Source organism: Microcaecilia unicolor, chromosome 9 (genome assembly GCF_901765095.1).
Source record: "Microcaecilia unicolor chromosome 9, aMicUni1.1, whole genome shotgun sequence".
Taxonomy (NCBI): Eukaryota; Metazoa; Chordata; class Amphibia; order Gymnophiona; family Siphonopidae; genus Microcaecilia; species Microcaecilia unicolor.
Window position 1 is genome coordinate 1,378,724 of NC_044039.1, and position 19,476 is coordinate 1,398,199.

The following is a 19,476-nucleotide window of genomic DNA, read 5'->3' on the forward strand; positions in this document are numbered from 1 at the left end:
GAGAAATTAGGTCTTACCTGATAATTTTCTGTCCATTAGTTCTTCCCACTATTCCAGAACCTGTGGGATAGTCATGTCCATCAACCAGCAGGTGGAGACAGAGAACTGAAAACTGAGCCAAGATCTCTCTCGGCATCCAATCCAGTTCCTTAGTATTACATAGGCAAGCAATAAGGATAAATTCAGAACAAACACAACAACCTTAAACAACTTGCTAACAGAACACTAACCAAACAAGCAAACATGTGTGGACATCTGTCATATCTGGACAACTTTTAGAGAACAAGAGATATGCAGGAAGCACCATGCAAGGTGACAATTGTTATTTGCACCGACTAACCCTCTCAGAAACCTTGGGTGGGCCTCTGGAATAGTGGAAAGGACTAATGGAAACAAAATATTAGATAAGACCTGTCACAAAACGCCTAGCCACCATACAAAAAAATAAAATAAAATTGTGATTAACAACTCAGGAACTGCGCATGACCCTTCCACTGCCAGACTGTTTAAAGCAGATTGGTTTTTGTTTGTGTAGTTTCTTACAGGACTTGCAGTCTCCACATCCTGAACATTAAAAAAAAATTGGGTGTGACAATGTCCTACAGCCCACTTTCAAAACAGGGCCAGACACTTAGGCTTTATCATGAAAATCACCGACCATTTTATGTGGAAACCTTTTTAATTACACATTAAGTAAAATAAATCAACTAGCAATACAACTGAGCACTGACCAGCATCGATATCTCCCAAGCATTTTACTAAACATCCCCTCATCCCATATAAAAGCTACAATATACTGATATAAAACAAACCTCCTACCATTATCTATAGTCTTGAAGCCCCTTCCTCCAACCCCTTCCCTACCTGCCGAAAATGCTGATGCTGGCATCCCCTTTCATATCATGTGAGTTGGGTGTGAGAGAGAGATGGGGATGCACTGCCTGAGTCGCAGGTGGCACTGGGCCAAAGCAGCCACCACCAAAGCCAGAATGCTCATTTCTGTTTTCACACAGGGCCCCGTCTACAGATGTGAGGGGGAATTCAAACATGCGTGGGATGTGCATAAAGGAATCCTGTGCAGTAGGAATGGATCCTCAGAAGCTTAGCCAAAATTGGGTGGCGGAGCAGGTGGGGGAAGAGAGGTTGGTAGTTGGGAGGCGAGGATAGTGGAGGGCAGACTTATACGGTCTGTGCCAGAGCCAGAGATGGGAGGCGGGACTGGTGGTTGGGAGGCAGGAAATACTGCTGGGCAGACTTGTACGGTCTGTGCCCTGAAAAAGGCAGGTACAAATCAAGGTAAGGTATACACATATGAGTTTATCTTCTTGGGCAGACTGGATGGACCGTGCAGGTCTTTTTCTGCCGTCATCTACTATGTTACTTCAAAGACAACTTGCTACTTCAAACTGATCACTCACTTTGTGTCAGAGAATTCCAGGCTGATGACATTTAATACTTTCGGCCGATCAGGATTCATGAAATACTTAATAAAGTTGTGGAGCTTCATTTTACTGTCTGCTTGCCTCGCCACATCAATGACATCTATTACCTTATCACCACCTGTGGAAGTGAAAAATATAGTTGGCAGTGCACAGGATTGAAGATTACATTGCAAGAACTCACCCACATTAGCAATTTTTTATTATTTAAAACAAAAAAACAAAAACAAAAAACACACACACATCATATGTATAATACATGGAAAGATTGCCTATGGTTTGAGATTTGATATACCACCTTTCTGTGGTTACAATCAAAGTGGTTTACATATTATAGACAGGTACTTCATTTTTAGTGGGGCAGTGGAGGGTTGAGTGACTTACCCAGAGAGTCATAAGGAGCTACATTGGGGGTGGGGGGGGGGGGGGGGGGGGGGGTAATCAAACCTTGTTGACCTGGTTCTCAGGCTGCTCCACTGACCATAACAAAATTAGCTTCTTGCATTATACATATATAACACCGCACAAGGTAGAGAGCATAAGAACATAAAGAGTAGCCATACTGGGTCAGACCAATGGTCCACCTAGCCCAGTATCCTGTTTCTAACAGTGGCCAATCCAGGTCACAAGTACCTGGCAGAAACCGAAATCGTGACTACACTCCGTACTACCAATCCCAGGGCAAACAGTTGCTTCCCCATGTCTGTCTCAATATAAGACTATGGACTTTTCCTCCATAACTTGTCCAAACCTTCTTTAAACCCAAATGATATGCTAACCACTGTTAATACAATCTCCAGCAAAGAGTTTCAGAGCTTAACTATTCGTTCAAATATTTCCTCCTATTTGTTTTAAAAGTATTTCCATGTAACTTCCTTGAATGTCCTCTAGTTTTTGTACTTTTGGAACGAGTAAAAATAACAAAATAAATCAAAAAACCCTCGATTTACTTCTATTCGTTCTACACCACTCACTCATATCTCCCCTCATCAGTCTCTTTTCCAAGCTGAAGAGTCCTAACCTCTTTAGCCTTTCCTCATACGAGAGGAGTTTCATCCCCTTTTCTGAACCTTTTCTAATTCCGCTATATATATATTTTTTGAGATACAACAACCAGAATTAACGTAGTACTCAAGGTGAGGTTGCACCATAAAGCGATACAAAGGCATTATAGTATTTTCGGTCTTATTCACAATCTCTTTCCTAATAATTCCTAGCATCCTGTTTGCTTTTTTGGCCACCACTGCACACTGAGCAGAAGATTTCAGTGTATTATCTACGACACCTAGATCTTTTTCTTGGTTGCTGACCCCCAAGGTGGACCCCCCAGCATCAGGTAACTATGATTCAGATCCCAAACCACTTAAATAGGGTCCTTGCTAGGATATTAAGTGCTCTCCACAAGCCTTCAACTTTGTCATCCCCCCTTCTCCTCCCTCAATCAACTGTGAAGTCTGTAGCCCTTCTCCCCCTGATATTTTGATAACACTCAACTATCATCGATACCCTTCCCAGAACAATCCTGCACAAACTGGACAGCATACTTTTTTTTTTATACAGATTTACATAACTGCATTTGTGTGGCTGTCAGGACCACCTGTTTTGCTTGAACAGAGTTGGTACTTGCAATGAATATTCATGAGAAAGATCTGCATGCAGTGGAGGCAGTGCATGCAAATCTCTTATGAATATTTACTTTGGATATCCTGAAACCCTGACTGGCTGAGGTGCCTCCAGGACTAGGTTTAGGAACCACTGACCTAATGGTTAAGCCAGCCCAGAACTTAAGTCTAAACACATGCACATCTCTTTAGAAGGATCTCGGCTTCAATTACAACATACAGTTCAGACGTTTGCACAGAATTTAAGTTCTTGGATTTACCCTCTTTACTACTGAAACCTGAGCCCCAGATTAGAGAGCAAGACAGACAAGTAATGTGATCTGCGCCACCTGGCAATCAACTGGAAGGAGCATGGGGTAGCAGGAATGGAAGGCCAAGTGGCTCAAGATAGAATTTGCAGATGGGTAGCAAAACTTCCCCAGAAACTGGCAGGTGACCAGAAGGAGCATGAGGAACAGGAGCAGAGGCTGAAATGGCTCAGGGTGGACCTGGGAGTAACCCCAGAGGGGGCCAAGAAAAATATGCAGAGGAGCTGCAAAATCTCCAGCACCAAGTGCATTGACTAATCCAGAACAAAGTGAAATATGCAAAGATATATGCTACCTGCACATGACAGAAGAACTACATTTTGCAAAGTACTGTTGTATCCCTGCGAACGTCACACTTATGCACTACATTTTGGAAACTCCTCTCAAACCATTGATTCCACCATTAAATGCCACACTATTAAGAAGCTGATGATTTTCTCTTATATCCCAGCGAGTCCTTCTGATTATGGAGTTTGTTAATTCCTAGACTGTGTAAAGAGCAGTCTGGGAAGGATGAGGTCAGAGTAATTGGTGGGAACACGCATATTATTTACAATTTCAAAAATGCAAAGTTCCACGGTTATGAAATAATCCTGTGATGAAGATAACCCACTGGATTTAAAATACTTTAAATGCAGCGCCAGGTAATGGAGATGGGAAAGTGGTTTCCACCAGCATAGCTCCAGTACAATTTTATAGTATACTCTGTAGCTTTCAAATAACTCTACAATTTCAGAGACATGTGATTAGAAAGATTTCTTTCATCAAATAAGGCTAGCGAGCTAAAGTTTGCTTTGGCTCAGCAAATTCTTGTTTCTGACCTCAGCAAGACTGCTGGGTTGTTGGCGCTCTCTCTCTCTCAACACTTTGGCTTGACCACCTTGTGTCCCTAAGTATCACTGTACTGGGACAGATCAAAGGTCTATCAAGCTTAGTATCCTGTTTTCATAAATGGCCAATCCAGGTCACAAGTACCTAGCAATCCTGAAAAACTAAGTAAAACTGATTTCTTGCTGCTTATCCGAAGAATAAGCATTGGATTTTCTTGAAGTCCAAATGAATGGGTTCATAGACTTTCCTTATCCAAACCCTGCTATGCTAACCACTTTTACCAAATTCTTTGGCAACTAATTCCAGAGCTTAATTACTTGATGACTAAAGAAATGTTTTCTCCAATATGTTGCATGCCCTCTAGACCCTGCACTTTTGGAAAAAGTAAACAAGCAATTCATGTCTAGCAGTTCCACTCCACTCCACTCAATATTTTATAGACCTTCCCTCAGCTGTCTCTTCTCCAAGCTAAAGAACCCTAACCTCTTGAGCTTTTGCTCATATTGAAGTTATTTCATCCTCTATCATCTGGTCCTCTTCTCTGTGACATTTCTAACTCCACTATATCTTTTCTGAGCTGCAGTGACCAGAAATGCACACAATATTCAAGGTGCATGTCCATTTTACCGCAGTGGGTAAGAAGGCCAAAAAAAAAAGAAATGGTCATGTGATATTTATTTTATTTAATTGCATTTGTATCCCACATTTTCCCATCTATTTGCGGGCTCAGTGTGGCTTACAATACATTGTGAATGATGGAAATACAATGTGTTACAGTACAATTATGGGTTACATTATAAGAAGTTATGGGAAGACAAAGTCAAGTCAAAACAACATTTGGAGCATAGAAAAGAAGGGGCGATAGAACAAGTTTGCACAGGTGGCAGTAAGGGCTCCTGCGCACGACGCTGCCCGACATCACCAGATAACCCCCTGTGGAAATATTTTTTAAATATTTCTTCTAGTGTCGGAAATGACACACACTGGAGGTGAAACTACTGATGGCACTTGCTTTGGGCTGGCAGTAGTTCTGGGTTGCTGTGAAGCAACCTTTTAGTAAAAGGGCCCCTTAGTTAAAAAAAAAAAAAAAAAAAATCACAATAGCAATTTAAAATAGTACCAGAAATTCCTCTCTCTTCCTAAGGCTCAGGCAGCAAGGTGTGATTTATAGAATCAAAAGCAGCAATATCTATCTTCAAAACATAATTGCTCTTTCAAATATGACGTGAACAATAGCAACAGTATCTGTACTATGAGAGGGTCGAAGCCCAAACAGATGAGAACTGTTGACTCATACAAGATTCAATCATTTTAATAAACAATGGATGATTTACTGGTCCACCTAACTCAACCTTGTAGTTCACTGCCAGCTCTGCTGGAGAGTTTTAGAGAATATGAGGACTTTGTGGGTTTTAAACTAAATATGGGAAAATCTGAGGCATTATCTACTTGTGCCCACTGGGAAGGAACATTTCAACTAGGCTGGGCTACAGATGTTATGTGCGTATTCAGCTTCCAGCTAACTCTAAAAATCTTTCACCATAATATCACCTATTTATTACAGCTGACTGCCTTTATAAGTGTACTCCTAGCTAAAACTCTTATCCCCTCCCAATAAGGGTTGTTTGGCAAGGTGAATTATTGTGGTCCTCTCTCTGTGGGAGGAGATTATTATTATTTAAGGCAAGCATTGTAGGGAAACAAAATGCATTTTACAATGCCAGACTCAGGACCAGCCTCCATTCTCTCTGATGCTATGGGAAGCTAGGGATACATGTCTAATACCTCAAAGGAAAAAATGTTTTTGGTCTATATGGGACTCATTTTTTTCAAGCTCTACCACCTTGAGATCACAGTATGGTGCTCAATGATTTACATTTGTAATATTAATCTACGTATTACCATCCTTGTCTTTATAATGGGTGGTTGGGGGGGGGGGGGTACCTTAGGCAAAATGAGATATTATATATGGGGAAGTGAGAGTAGATGTGGAGACGGGAGGAAAGGGGAATTAATAACCTGTTATATCTAAGTATATGACCATTGTATACTCACTGTAAAAACATTTCAATGATAATTGATAACATTTGATGTTAACTTTTTGGTTTGTTAATAAAGATTTGAACATAAAAAGCAGCAGTCCCAGCATGGACCCCTGGGGAACCCCACTATTTGCCCTTCTCCATTGAGAATACTGACCATTTAACCCTACTTTCTGTTTATCTGTTAACTAACTCTTAATTCATAATAAGACAGTGCCTCCTATCCCATGGTTGACGTTTTAATTTCCTCAGGAGCCATTCATGAGATACTTTGTCAAATGTCTTCTGGAAACCAGATACACGACCTTTATCCACATGGTTCTTGATCCACTGCTGCTTTATTTTTAATTGGAGTTTTTTCTTTTTAGCGTGTAAACTGCCTTGACCTATTTGTCAGATAAGGTGGTCTAGAACATTCCAACACAAAAATGTTTACTGACTGCTTTAAAAGATTGTTATTGGCTTTATCCAGCTGATTTGTTACACTTTAGTTTGTCAGTTTGCCGTACTACTTCTACCATGTTTAGAGATTTATTTCAGTTTCTCTGTCTCATCACCATTAAATACCATCTCTGGCACGAGTATCTACTCCCACATCACCTTCAGGAAGATCAAAGCAAAGAATTAGTCTCTCCGCTAAGGCCACATCTTCCTGAGTGCCCTTTAGCTCTCTGTCACCCAGAGGTGTAACTGATTCTCTTACTCACCTCTTGCCTTGAATGTACCCAACGAAGTTACATGTTTTTGCCTTTGAGACCAACTTCTTTTCAAAGTTTCCTTCTGCTTTCCTCATAAGTAACTTGCATTTCAGTTATTCCTTATACTGTTTCCTATTATCTTCATTTGGATCCGTCTTCCATTTTCTACAGATGTTCTCTTAGCTCTAATAGCCTCCTTCACCTCAGTTTTTAACCATATGGATCATCATTAAGCCTTCCTTCCACCTTTTTTTAATATGTGGAAAATATCTGAGCTGCTCTGTTTTTGGGTTGTTTTTTTTTGTAACATTTTCTTCAATTTTTTTTTAACAGACTCCTTTTTGAAAGTTAAATGCTACTATAGCGGATTTCCTAGGTTTACTTACTCCTTTTCTTAAATTAAATTTGATTATGTTATGATCAGCATCCCTACCTCTCGCGTCAGATCATGTGATCCACTAAGGACTAAACCTAGAATTGCTCCCCGACAATTCCTGAAACAGTTGCTCCTTTCATCTAGAACTTTACCTCCCTAGCGTGTCCTGATATTATGTTTATCCAGTAAATACTGTGGTAATTTAAACCCAAGAAATACTGTCACAAAAAAAGAGGAATTAAAAATAAACATGTTCACATGTGTCCAGTGATTGTACTTGGAAAATGCTTTTACCAGTTCAGAAAAGATTCACACTGCAACCAAGGACTTTGGAAAGTGTTGCTGGTGGAACTTTTCAGATAAATGTCTCTTATTTTACAATTTTAAATATTTTGTGTTTTTTTTCCTTAATTCTATCGCTGCTTCTTTGTTTATACTGAGGTCTTTTACTCTACTTTTTGCAAAGGACACAAATGAACATGTTCATTGTTAGCGCCTCATTTTTATGGTAGACAAAAAATATCTGCTTGGTATTTTCCCTCCATCATATTAACTACCGAGAAGCAGTAAGAATATCCGCCATTAGTGTATTATCTCATTTGTTAGCTCCCCTAATTTCTGCTAACATTTCAACATATGTATGTTCAATCTAATTGCTCTTTATCTTGCTTCAAACCCTTTGGGGATGTCAGCATTACCTAATATTTATTATTTATTTCCTTAATATAAAATAATATCTACAAAGCATCCAACGACTAGGATTAAGGAACTGTATATACCAAATTCCAGTGACTGTCAACTCATGACTTAATCTGATATATCCTCAAACATCTAAAGGGTTTTACATTACTCTTCAATTTGCTGAAATGGTCAACATATTCAAGGATGTAGTCCATACCTACGTAACGCTCAACATCCATGACAGAGAAAGTGGGTGGGGGTAGTCTGAGCCCAAGTCATCCAATGTAGGAACCATGATGGGGACGTCAAAGCCGTGTTTCTCAAGATACCTCTGTGTTAGCTGGCTCCCGTGCATTTTCATGATAACCTCATCAGCACTGCAAGAAAAAGCAGTGTTCACTTAGAAAATAGGCTTGTAAAACAGCCCTGCAAGGTAACTAAAATAGTAAAGTTAAAAGGGTTCACCACTGTTCTCTACTGCCAGCTGAGATCTGTGCGCACACGAGGGAGCTGAACAGCCAGAACTTGCACTTGGAAAATGCAGGGCCTGCTATTCAGCGTGACTTACCCAGGTAGGAGAGGATCCTAACTCAGTGGCACTTACCCAGATAGTGCTGGGCTGGAGCCAGGTATCCTGATAACTATCTGGACAGGTTAGGTCAGCACAATAGCTGTCCTACCTTGCTCGGATAGCTGAATAATCGGCAGTACCTGGATATCCATCGCTGGTATATGGGGTACAGAAGAACCTGCAGTAGCCAGCATTAAAAAAAATAAAAAAAAACCAATGCTGACCACAATGGGTTTGAAATAATACCTGTTAATTTAGTAGAAAAAGTGACTACAAAAATGTGATGTTTTAAATGTATCACCCACAACACTGATTTCTATGTAATACCTCAGTTTGCAATGTTCTGCAGCAAGACCTCTATTAAATTCCATTCTTTTTAAATTGAGAGTTATGGGAGTAAAGAAAAATTTACAGTTTTTTGTCTGTTGTACAATCTCAACAGTTGCACAACATCAAGAACAAAGCACATAAATATAGGTAAAAAGAGTGCAGGTGGACCTCTTTAACATCCTCAAAGTCCTCTACTGAAACCCTTTTCCCAGAAAAATTGGGGTGGGGTTGTTTTGACTTTTATTTTTTTACCTTGGGAATGAACGTGCCTGCAGCTGTTTAACAAAAGTGTGGGTTCCAGCCTGGACTGGTTTGGTTCCATCATCAACTTCTGTGTAGTCATGCCGATGCCAGTTTCTCCGCTTCTTCACTGGGAAAAATAATTTTAATTATAAGGACTTAATATAACCAGTAAACTCACGGTTAAGGAGACTCAAATTAACACTGTGCCAACATTAATCAGGAAAATGCCTAGAATCTCTTTAGCACTGCCAGCAAATAAAAAAAACAGGCTGCCATCTAAAGGGGTATGCAGGATATTGTTTTTGTATGTATCTACAAAAATGTGACTCCCATGAAAGCCCCCCTTCCCCCAGGACCATCGCCATTCCCTGGGTCTTCGTCATTATCTATTCTCAGCTTACAGAATACATACCTAAGACAAATGTATTTCACCCAAACCAAATGGGCTTCTATCAACATCACAGCACTGAAACAACCTAGACAGGAAGCAATTGGGTCACAGGGAGTAGTGGTCAATTTCATACCCTGAATAATTTGACTAAGCTCTGAGAGAGAGAGAAGGCAAATTAAATTTAGCCAAGGAACTGCAAGAAAGATGGCTTGCCAGAAGAGGAGGGGCAGAGCAGGTGGCAATTAGGGAAAAAGTAAGGAGTTTCACAAGTTTTCTACTTTGCTCTCAGATTAGCTAGTATTTGTGCAGAAGGTGTTCATTCTTAGGGAGATTGAAGGATGGCAAGAGATTTAAGCACTTTATCAAGGACAGCGGTATTAGATGCTTGTGTTGTTCTGGTGGTACAGTAGGATTTGTTTTTTTAGCAGATAGAAGAGCTGTTTTGTAAGAGTGGGCAGTGTTCTTGTAATTACTAAGGGAGACGGAAGAAGGCTGGCAGCGCCAGAGTTCTGCCCGTTGTTAATTGTCTTTTGAGTTGTCACAGCTATACCAGGGATCAGTGGGCCTATGGGGAGCGGACAAAAAAAAGCGTTATAAGATGGGCTATAGTATTAAAAGCATTTAAAGCTTTATTCCATTTCTCAATTTGGGAGTCCAGTGAAGGAAAGAAAATCAAGGTCTGAATGTTCCTGAGGGAACCGGATGAAACTTTGCCGAGGTCTCTAGATTTTGTACGTAAGTACATAAGCGTTTCCATACTTGGACAGACCGAAAGTCCATCAAGCCCAGAATCCTGTTTCTAACAGTGGCCAATCCAGGTCACAAGTAACTGGCAAGATCCTAAGACAGTAGAATACATTTTACGCTGCTTATCCTAGAAATAAGAAGTGCATTTTCCCCCAAGTCTCTGTAAATAATGGCTTATGAACTTTTCATTTAGGAAGCTAGCCAAACCTTTTTTAAGCCCGCTAAGCTAACTGCTTTTACCACATTCTCTGGCAACAAATTCCAGAGTTTAATTACACTTTGAGTGAAGAAATATTTTCTCCGATTTGTTTTAAATTTACTACTTTGTAGCTTCATTACGTGCCCCCTAGTCCTAGAATTTTTGGAAAGAGTAAACAAGCGACTCATCTACCCGTTCCACTCCACCCATTAATTTTATAGACCTCTATCATATCTCCCCCTCAGCCGACTTTTCTCCAAGCTGAAGTGCCCTAGCCACTTTAGCATTTCCTCATAGGAATGTTGTCCCATCCCCCTTATCATTTTCATCACCCTTCTCTGTACCTTTTCTAATTCTGCTATATCTTTTTTGAGATGCAGTGAACAGAACTGCACACAGTATTCAAGGAGCGGTTGTACCATGGAGCGACACAAAGGTATTATAACAATCATTTTTGTTTTCCATTCCTTTCCTAATAATACCTAACATTGTATTTGCTTTCTTAACCGCTGCCACGCACTGAGCAAAGGGTTTCAACGTTATCAACAATGACACCTAGATCCCTTTCCTGGTCAGTGACTCCTAATGTGGAACCTTGCATTACATAGCTATAGTTTGGGTTCCTCTTTCCCACATGCATCACTTTGCACTTCCTCACATTAAACATCATCTGCAATTTGGATCCCCAGTCTCCTAGTCTTGTAAGGGCCTCTTGTAATTTTTCACAGTCCTTTGCGATTTAACAACTTTGAATAACTTCGTGTCGTCAGCAAATTTAATTACCTCATTAGTTATTCCCATCTCTAGATCATTTATAAATATGTTAAAAAGCAGCGGTCCCAGCACAGACCCCTAGGGAACCCCACTAACTACCCTTCTCCATTGAGAATACCATTTAACCCTACTCTCTGTTTTCTATCTTTTAACCAGTTTTTAATCCACAATAGAACATTACCTCCTATCCCATGACTCTCCAATTTCCTCAGGAGTTGGTCATGAGGTACTTTGTAAAATGCCTTTTGAAAATCTAGATACACAACATCTACTGGCTCACCTTTATCCACGTTTATTCACCCCTTCAAAGAAATGTACTAGATTAGTGAGGCAAGATTTCCCTTCACTAAATCCATTGATTGCAGAACAAGATAGGAATGGGATGAAATTGCAATAGGGTTAATTTAGTTGAGAAAATTATGGCAAATATCTGCTGTTACCTTTACCAGGGACCTCCTTAAAAAGCACAGTGCAATTTGCATAGTTAGCTAAAACCAGGGCTTTTTTTGAAGGGGTACTGAGAACCAGCACCTTTTCCATTGTCTGCTAAAATGGTCCCCAAGTTTTAATGAAAGAGCTCAGGCTCTACACACCAATTCTGCCTTGTCATAGATTCTGTGACTGGTTGTAACAGGGGCCTGGCTATTGTGGGGTGGGTTCCCTCAGTGATCACCCCACCCCTGAAGGGTGGCCTGGCATTTGAGTACCGGCACCTTTTTCGCTAGAAAAATCGCACTGGCTAAAACAGTTTCTTATTTTGACCACAGAAGTACAATCTTGATATCTGTATTCTTAAACTAGAAATGGGGGGAAGGCCGACAGTCGCTCAAAAGTGCATGGTTCGAGAAAAGGTATCTTGCAAAGATACCTCACAAACAGGGAAGATAGGGTTTCTGGATAGTGAGGTTGCACAACAGACCGTGGTAGGCCAGGTGCCCTTAAATACAACTAAAGATCAGACAAAAGATGTCAAATCAATAGTGTCAGGTACTAAGCATCATGCAAATAAGAACAACAAACATACTCTGAAATGTCTATATGCAAATGCTAGGAGTCTAAGAAATAAGATGGGAGAGTTGGAATATATTGCACTAAATGAAAAATTGGATATAATAGGCATTACTGAGACCTGGTGGAAGGAGGATAACCAGTGGGACACTGTCATACCGGGGTACAAAGTATATCGTAATGATAGGGTGGACCGGACTGGTGGAGGGGTAGCATTGTATATTAACGAGAGCCTTGACTCAGATAGATTACAAATTCAGCAGGACACAAATCACACCTTTGAATCACTGTGGGTTGAAATTCCATGTATAAAAGGGAAAAAAAATGGTGATAGGAGTGTACTACTGTCCGCCTCGCCAGGATGAGCAGGTAGACACAGAAATGATAAAAGAAATCAGAGACAAGAACAAAATGGGCAATGTGATAATAATGGGTGACTTCAATTATCCAAATATAGACTGGGTAAATGTAACATCGGGACACACTACAGAGATACAATTCCTTGATGAAATCAAGGACAGCTTTATGGAGCAACTGGTGCAGGAGCCGACGAGAGAAGGAAAAATTCTAGACTTGGTCCTTAGTGGAGCGCATGATCTGGTGAGGGACGTTATGGTACTGGGGCCGCTTGATAACAGTGACCATAATATGATCAGTTTTGACATTGACCTTGAAGTAACTGTACACAGAAAGTCAAATACGTTAGCATTTAACTTTAAAAAAGGAGACTATGATAAAATGAGAAGAACGGTAAAAAAAAAAACTTAGGGGGGCAACTGAGAGAGTAAAAACTGTACAACAGGCGTGGACGCTGTTCAAAAATACCATCCTGGAGGCCCAGGCCATACATATTCCGCGAATTAGAAAAGAAAGACGGAAGTCCAAAAGACACCCGGCCTGGTTGATAAGTGAGGTGAAGGAAGCTATTAGGGCTAAAAGAAACGCCTTCAGAAAATGGAAGAAGGAACCGTCTGAAAATAACAAGAAACAGCATAAGGAGTGTCAAAGCAAATGCAAGGCGCAGATTAAGAAGGCCAAGAGGGAGTATGAAAAAAAGGTAGCATTAGAGGCAAAAAAACATAGTAAAAAATTTTTTCGGTATATTAAAAGCAGGAAGCCGGCAAAAGAATCGGTTGGGCCGCTGGATGACCGAGGGGTAAAAGGGGCGATCAAGGAAGACAAAGACGTAGCGGAGAGACTGAATGAATTCTTTGCTTCGGTCTTCACCGAGGAAGATTTGGGTGGGATACCGGTGTCGGAAATGGTATTTCAAGCGGACGAGTCGGAGAAACTTACTGACTTCACGGTAAACCTGGAGGACGTAATGGGGCAGTTCGGCAAACTGAAGAGTAGCAAATCTCCTGGACCGGATGGTATTCATCCTAGAGTACTGATAGAACTGAAAAACGAGCTTGCGGAGCTACTGCTAGTGATATGCAACTTATCCTTAAAATCGAGCGTGGTACCGGAAGATTGGAAGGTGGCCAATGTAACGCCCATTTTTAAAAAAGGCTCCAGGGGAGATCCGGGAAATTATAGACCGGTGAGTCTGACGTCGGTGCCGGGGAAAATGGTAGAGGCTATTATTAAAAACAAAATTACAGAGCACATCCGAGGACATGGATTACTGAGACCGAGTCAGCATGGCTTTTGTGTGGGGAAATCTTGCCTGACCAATTTACTTCAATTCTTTGAAGGAGTGAACAAACATGTGGACAAAGGGGAGTCGGTTGATATTGTGTATCTGGATTTTCAAAAGGCGTTTGACAAGGTACCTCATGAAAGGCTACAGAGGAAATTGGAGGGTCATGGGATAGGAGGAAATGTCCTATTGTGGATTAAAAACTGGTTGAAGGATAGGAAACAGAGAGTGGGGTTAAATGGGCAGTATTCACAATGGAGAAGGGTAGTTAGTGGGGTTCCTCAGGGGTCCGTGCTAGGACCGCTGCTTTTTAATATATTTATAAATGATTTAGAGATGGGAGTAACTAGCGAGGTAATTAAATTTGCTGATGACACAAAGTTATTCAAAGTCGTTAAATCGCGACAGGATTGTGAAAAATTACAAGAGGACCTTACGAGACTGGGAGACTGGGCGGCTAAATGGCAGATGATGTTTAATGTGAGCAAGTGCAAGGTGATGCATGTGGGAAAAAAGAAGCCGAATTATAGCTACGTCATGCAAGGTTCCACGTTAGGAGTTACGGACCAAGAAAGGGATCTGGGTGTCGTCGTCGATAACACACTGAAACCTTCTGCTCAGTGTGCTGCTGCGGCTAAGAAAGCGAATAGAATGTTGGGTATTATTAGGAAAGGTATGGAAAACAGGCTTGAGGATGTTATAATGCCGTTGTATCGCTCCATGGTGCGACCGCACCTTGAGTATTGTGTTCAATTCTGGTCGCCGCATCTCAAGAAAGATATAGTAGAATTGGAAAAGGTACAGCGAAGGGCGACTAAAATGATAGCGGGGATGGGACGACTTCCCTATGAAGAAAGACTAAGGAGGCTAGGGCTATACAGCTTGGAGAAGAGACGGCTGAGGGGAGACATGATAGAGGTATATAAAATAATGAGTGGAGTGGAACAGGTGGATGTGAAGCGTCTGTTCACGCTTTCCAAAAATACTAGGACTAGGGGGCATGCGATGAAACTACAGTATAGTAAATTTAAAACAAATCGGAGAAAATTTTTCTTCACCCAACGTGTAATTAAACTCTGGAATTCGTTGCCGGAGAAAGTGGTGAAGGCGGTTAGCTTAGCAGAGTTTAAAAAGGGGTTGGACGGATTCCTAAAGGACAAGTCCATAAACCGCTACTAAACGGACTTGGAAAAATCCAAAATTCCAGGAATAACATGTATAGAATGTTTGTACGTTTGGGAAGCTTGCCAGGTGCCCTTGGCCTGGATTGGCCGCTGTCGTGGACAGGATGCTGGGCTCGATGGACCCTTGGTCTTTTCCCAGTATGGCATTACTTATGTACTTATGTTTCACAGGGTTTGTTTGGTTTTTTTTCTCAACACCAAAGTGAACAGACCAAAGACTTGTAACTGCCATTCTGAATTTATTTTTCATACTGGGCACAAATTATCTACTTCATGCAAATGATCAAATGTGTGTTGAATACTCACTTAAGGAACATCCATGTAGAGCAGCACAGTTGGGACAGTGGTAGACATCGATGTCGGCAGCATAATGTTCTTCCACATTAACACAGCTGAAAGAGGAGACAAGTCTTACAAACTCAACCACACTTCTGGTTAATTACGTCTAAAATGCAAATCCCAATTCTACCTTTAATAATCCTAACATTAGTGTTGTAATTAGGATTTACCACCTTTTTTAAAAAATTCACTCAAGGTGGTATACAGTAAGAATAAATCAAACATAAGCAATAGACAATTACAGCAGTAAAAATATGTAATCAATAGGAAGTATGGCATGCTATCATTAAACAACCCTGGGCTGAAAGTGAATATCACCCAAAAAAACGTGGGAGGATTTTGGAGGTCAGAAGGAAATGGAGGGCAGCGCGTAAGTAACAGCGATGATTCAACAGATCTTAGCAAGAACAGGTGGGTATGGGTTAGATTACAGTGGGGATGGGTGAAATTTCTGTTCCCATGAAGCTCTCTACCCCCAAGTTCTGCACTTAAGGAGAATATGAACAAGAACTGAAGGTTATACCTCTTTCCTCCCACTTAGTAGGTCCTTAGAAGTTCATGCAAACAAACCTTCGTAACACTGGTGACCTGTCTTCAGTCCATTCTTGGAGGTTTATCTATGTTTGTGGACAACAGTAATGTCCTTCACAAACTATATTTAAAAAATTCTCTTCCAATTCAACAAAAAGTTGGCCAACCACTATAAAGGCACAATGACTTAAGCCAAGCATCACAAAGTTTGTAGCATCTTCCATCTCTACAGACCCAAGACTAAAACAAACATCTTCCTGAACAGAGGTTGAGGCACAATCCCAGTTTACACAGGTGTCACCTCTGACAGACTTTACATACCAAACTTACCTAAGACTCCTGCTATAAATCAAAGCTACTTTAATTGGGTCATAATTAATGGGCGACATTTGTGTAGACTTTAAGGAGCTCCGCACTTGTCCATGTATGTCCAAATACAGAATATTGTGTTCTGGTATGGGTTATTATTTAGTCCCCTCTGAAACTGCTGTCGTCCAACTTAATTCCATTCCTGGCATGCTCCTATCAACAATCTCCCTCGGTTGCCAACACTAAGCAATATTGCTCACCTATAAATCAGAAAGATGACAAATGGCTCCAGAATATCTACTCTCTTACACACAGTTTTCTTAATTCTGAAGTAGGGCTGGCTTAATTATTCACAGGCTAAGTGGCAACTTTGGGGGGGGGGGGGGGGGGGGGGGGGTAATACAGCAAGGCTATATGTTCTCCTGACATGCCCAATACCCTTGCACCAACCCTCCTCTATCACATCATCTCACATGGCTATGTACATCCCATTGCGCAACAGAATCCATGGCTGGGGGCCCAGAACAAGAAAATCAGCACATTTAAACCACTACATAACCTATTTATCCACCTGGTTTTGATCTTGGGTTTCTCCTAGATCAGAACGTCCCAAACTCATTAGTTTTTCCAGATATAAACAATTAGTATACATGAATTGGAAGTCCAGTATATGCAAATTTTGTACCCGGCAGAGTCCACATGAACATCCTGAAAACCTGAGTGACTACAGGGTCCACAATAAAGCCTTGGGGAATCCTGTCCAAACTGCTTCTACACTGGCTAAGATCTCTGCACAGCTACTCAACCCAGGCAGCAGATGTGGTGAATGTCAAACAATAACCAACACAGCTGACGCATGTCCACTGTCCAAACTGGAGTTCTAGATCAGGAACGCCACTGCTTGACTCAGTGCCTATACAAAAATACTGCTGGCTAATGACTATAGCATCACCACTCTCTAGACTCCTTATCATTAACTCCTTGGTCTTGCGTATTACTGCTGTACTGTCCCCATTTGCTTGGAGGCAGGATATTTGTTGTTTATGTGTATACATTAGCATTGCCTGTATCTTTAAATAGGGTTGGTCCCAAGACTGTAACCTGAGAACAGTCATTATGCTTGATCATGCTGTGTGGCTGCAGCCAGCAGAGTGGAGAGCTAGGCCAGGGATAGAGCACCTCAGCACAACCTACCACCTGCTGGAAGGTAGAGAAAACTGAATTCAACAAGTAACATCAATTATAATCTGTGGTGCTCTCTGGAACATAGTAACATAGTAGATGACGGCAGAAAAAGACCTGCACGGTTCATCCAGTCTGCCCAACAAGATAACTCATATGTGCTACTTTTTTGTGTATACCTTACCTTAATTTGTATCTGTCTTTTTCAGGGCACAGACCGTAGAAGTCTGCCCAGCACTAGCCCCGCCTCCCAACCACCAGCCCCGCCTCTGCCACCCAATCTCGGCTAAGCTCCTGAGGATCCATTCCTTCTGAACAGGATTCCTTTATGTTTATCCCACGCATATTTGAATTCCGTTACCGTTTTCATTTCCACCACCTCCCGCGGGATGCCATTCCAAGCATCCATCACTCTCTGTGAAAAAATACTTCCTGACATTTTTCTTGAGTCTGCCCCCCTTCAATCTCATTTCATGTCCTCTAGTTCTACCGCCTTCCCATCTCCAGAAAAGGTTTGTTTGCGGATTAATACCTTTCCAATATTTGAATGTCTGTATCATATCACCCCTGTTTCTCCTTTCCTCCAGGGTAGACATGTTCAGGTCAGCAAGTTTCTCTACCTCCATATGCTGGTTCAGAACAGTATAAGTTGATGTTAAGAAAAATATGGCATGTTGACAGTATCCCTAGATATCTCTCTGCCCAGTCATGAAGCTCGCTTTCTGCATATGATGGCTCCTGGTTCCTCCTTGTTGTGTTGATAGATGCTATGGCTGTCGCACTCTCTGAGTGGACCCATACTGCTGAGCCCTCAGGGCGACTGGAATCTTAAGGGGTCAACCTGATGACCCCGATCTCCAGTCTGTTTATTGGTTCCTTGGATTATCTGCTCAACCACTTGCCCTAGGTTACAATCCCTAGACAATGTGCCACCAACCCTGGGTGCCTCATAAGCGGTCAGAATGCTCCAGGAAAGGGAGGAGTCCAAGCCCACCTCTCTCTTCAAATTGGCTCTGACTGGTAGCTCTTAATAGATGAATTCTCTTGCTGTAGTCTCTGTCCCTCTCATGGGTGCATATGGGTCCTTGCCCAAAGGAACACCTACATATTATTCCAGCTGGATGGGAATGGGTATTTCTAACAAAAACTCAACAGCTTTGGAGCATGGCTATCCACGCATTCAACAAATAACTCAGCAAGTATCAAAATGCCCAGAAATTAAACAGGAGCCAACTTCCTCTTGGCCCAGCTGACAATCCATCTCAAATCTTTGAGAACAATAACCTTGAATGTTGCAAGCGTGCTCTTTTTCCATCTTGGGCTGAAGTAGCCAATGACTGAGAAAAAAAATCTTCTTTCTTCAATTAGGCTGCCATCACTGCTAATACCTTGGTGAATGTCCATGGTAGTGTGGTCAACTCAAAGGATATTGCCTAGAACTCAAGTGGTGTCCTAAGACTGCAAACTAGATAAATACCTGAAAGTCCAGTCTGATCAAAACGAGTAAGCTAGTTCTGCTAGAACCAGGGCAGCTAAAAACTTCTTTGGCTGCTTACTAGCCATAACCAAGCCCCAAAACTCCTTGCGGAAGTTACATCAGAGGGCGGGACACAGTGAGGGAAGGCCGGCTGACGAAGCGATTTTTCTTCTTTTACTCAGAGGCGAGGCACCACACCGCCGCTTGTAGATTTTTAAAAAATGCTGGGTCAGGTGCCTGCTGGGTCGAGTGGCAGAAGGGTTGTCTGGCGGCGCGGAGGGACTCCAGGCTAGCTCGGGGGAGGGAGGGAGGAGAGCCGGCTCCAGCACAACTTCCGACCTAAAAAAAAAAGGTGCCGGTACGCTGTACCGTTGCAAAAAAAGGACTGCTGGCGTCTCAAATCGCAGAAGTCAGAGAATGCCAAGCTAAATCATCAGCATGTCCCAGAGCTCAGCTCCTAAGCTGCCATCGTGATCAGCGACATTACTTTCCTTCCATTCTGTTTCTCTTAACAGACAGAGAACAGAATGGAAGGCAGCTGGGGACAAGCTC

The 19,476-nt window shown here is 41.7% G+C and overlaps 1 protein-coding gene across 1 annotated transcript in view; it reads right to left on the reverse strand.

Annotated features, from left to right (window-relative positions):
- The window catches only part of KDM7A (lysine demethylase 7A), an 83,840-nt gene that overhangs the window by 52,768 nt on the left and 11,596 nt on the right, over positions 1-19,476 (reverse strand). The window contains 5 exon segments of the mRNA XM_030214130.1: positions 1,419-1,560; positions 8,215-8,271; positions 8,274-8,374; positions 9,151-9,268; positions 15,393-15,478. Coding sequence (XP_030069990.1) covers positions 1,419-1,560; positions 8,215-8,271; positions 8,274-8,374; positions 9,151-9,268; positions 15,393-15,478 — 504 coding nt within the window.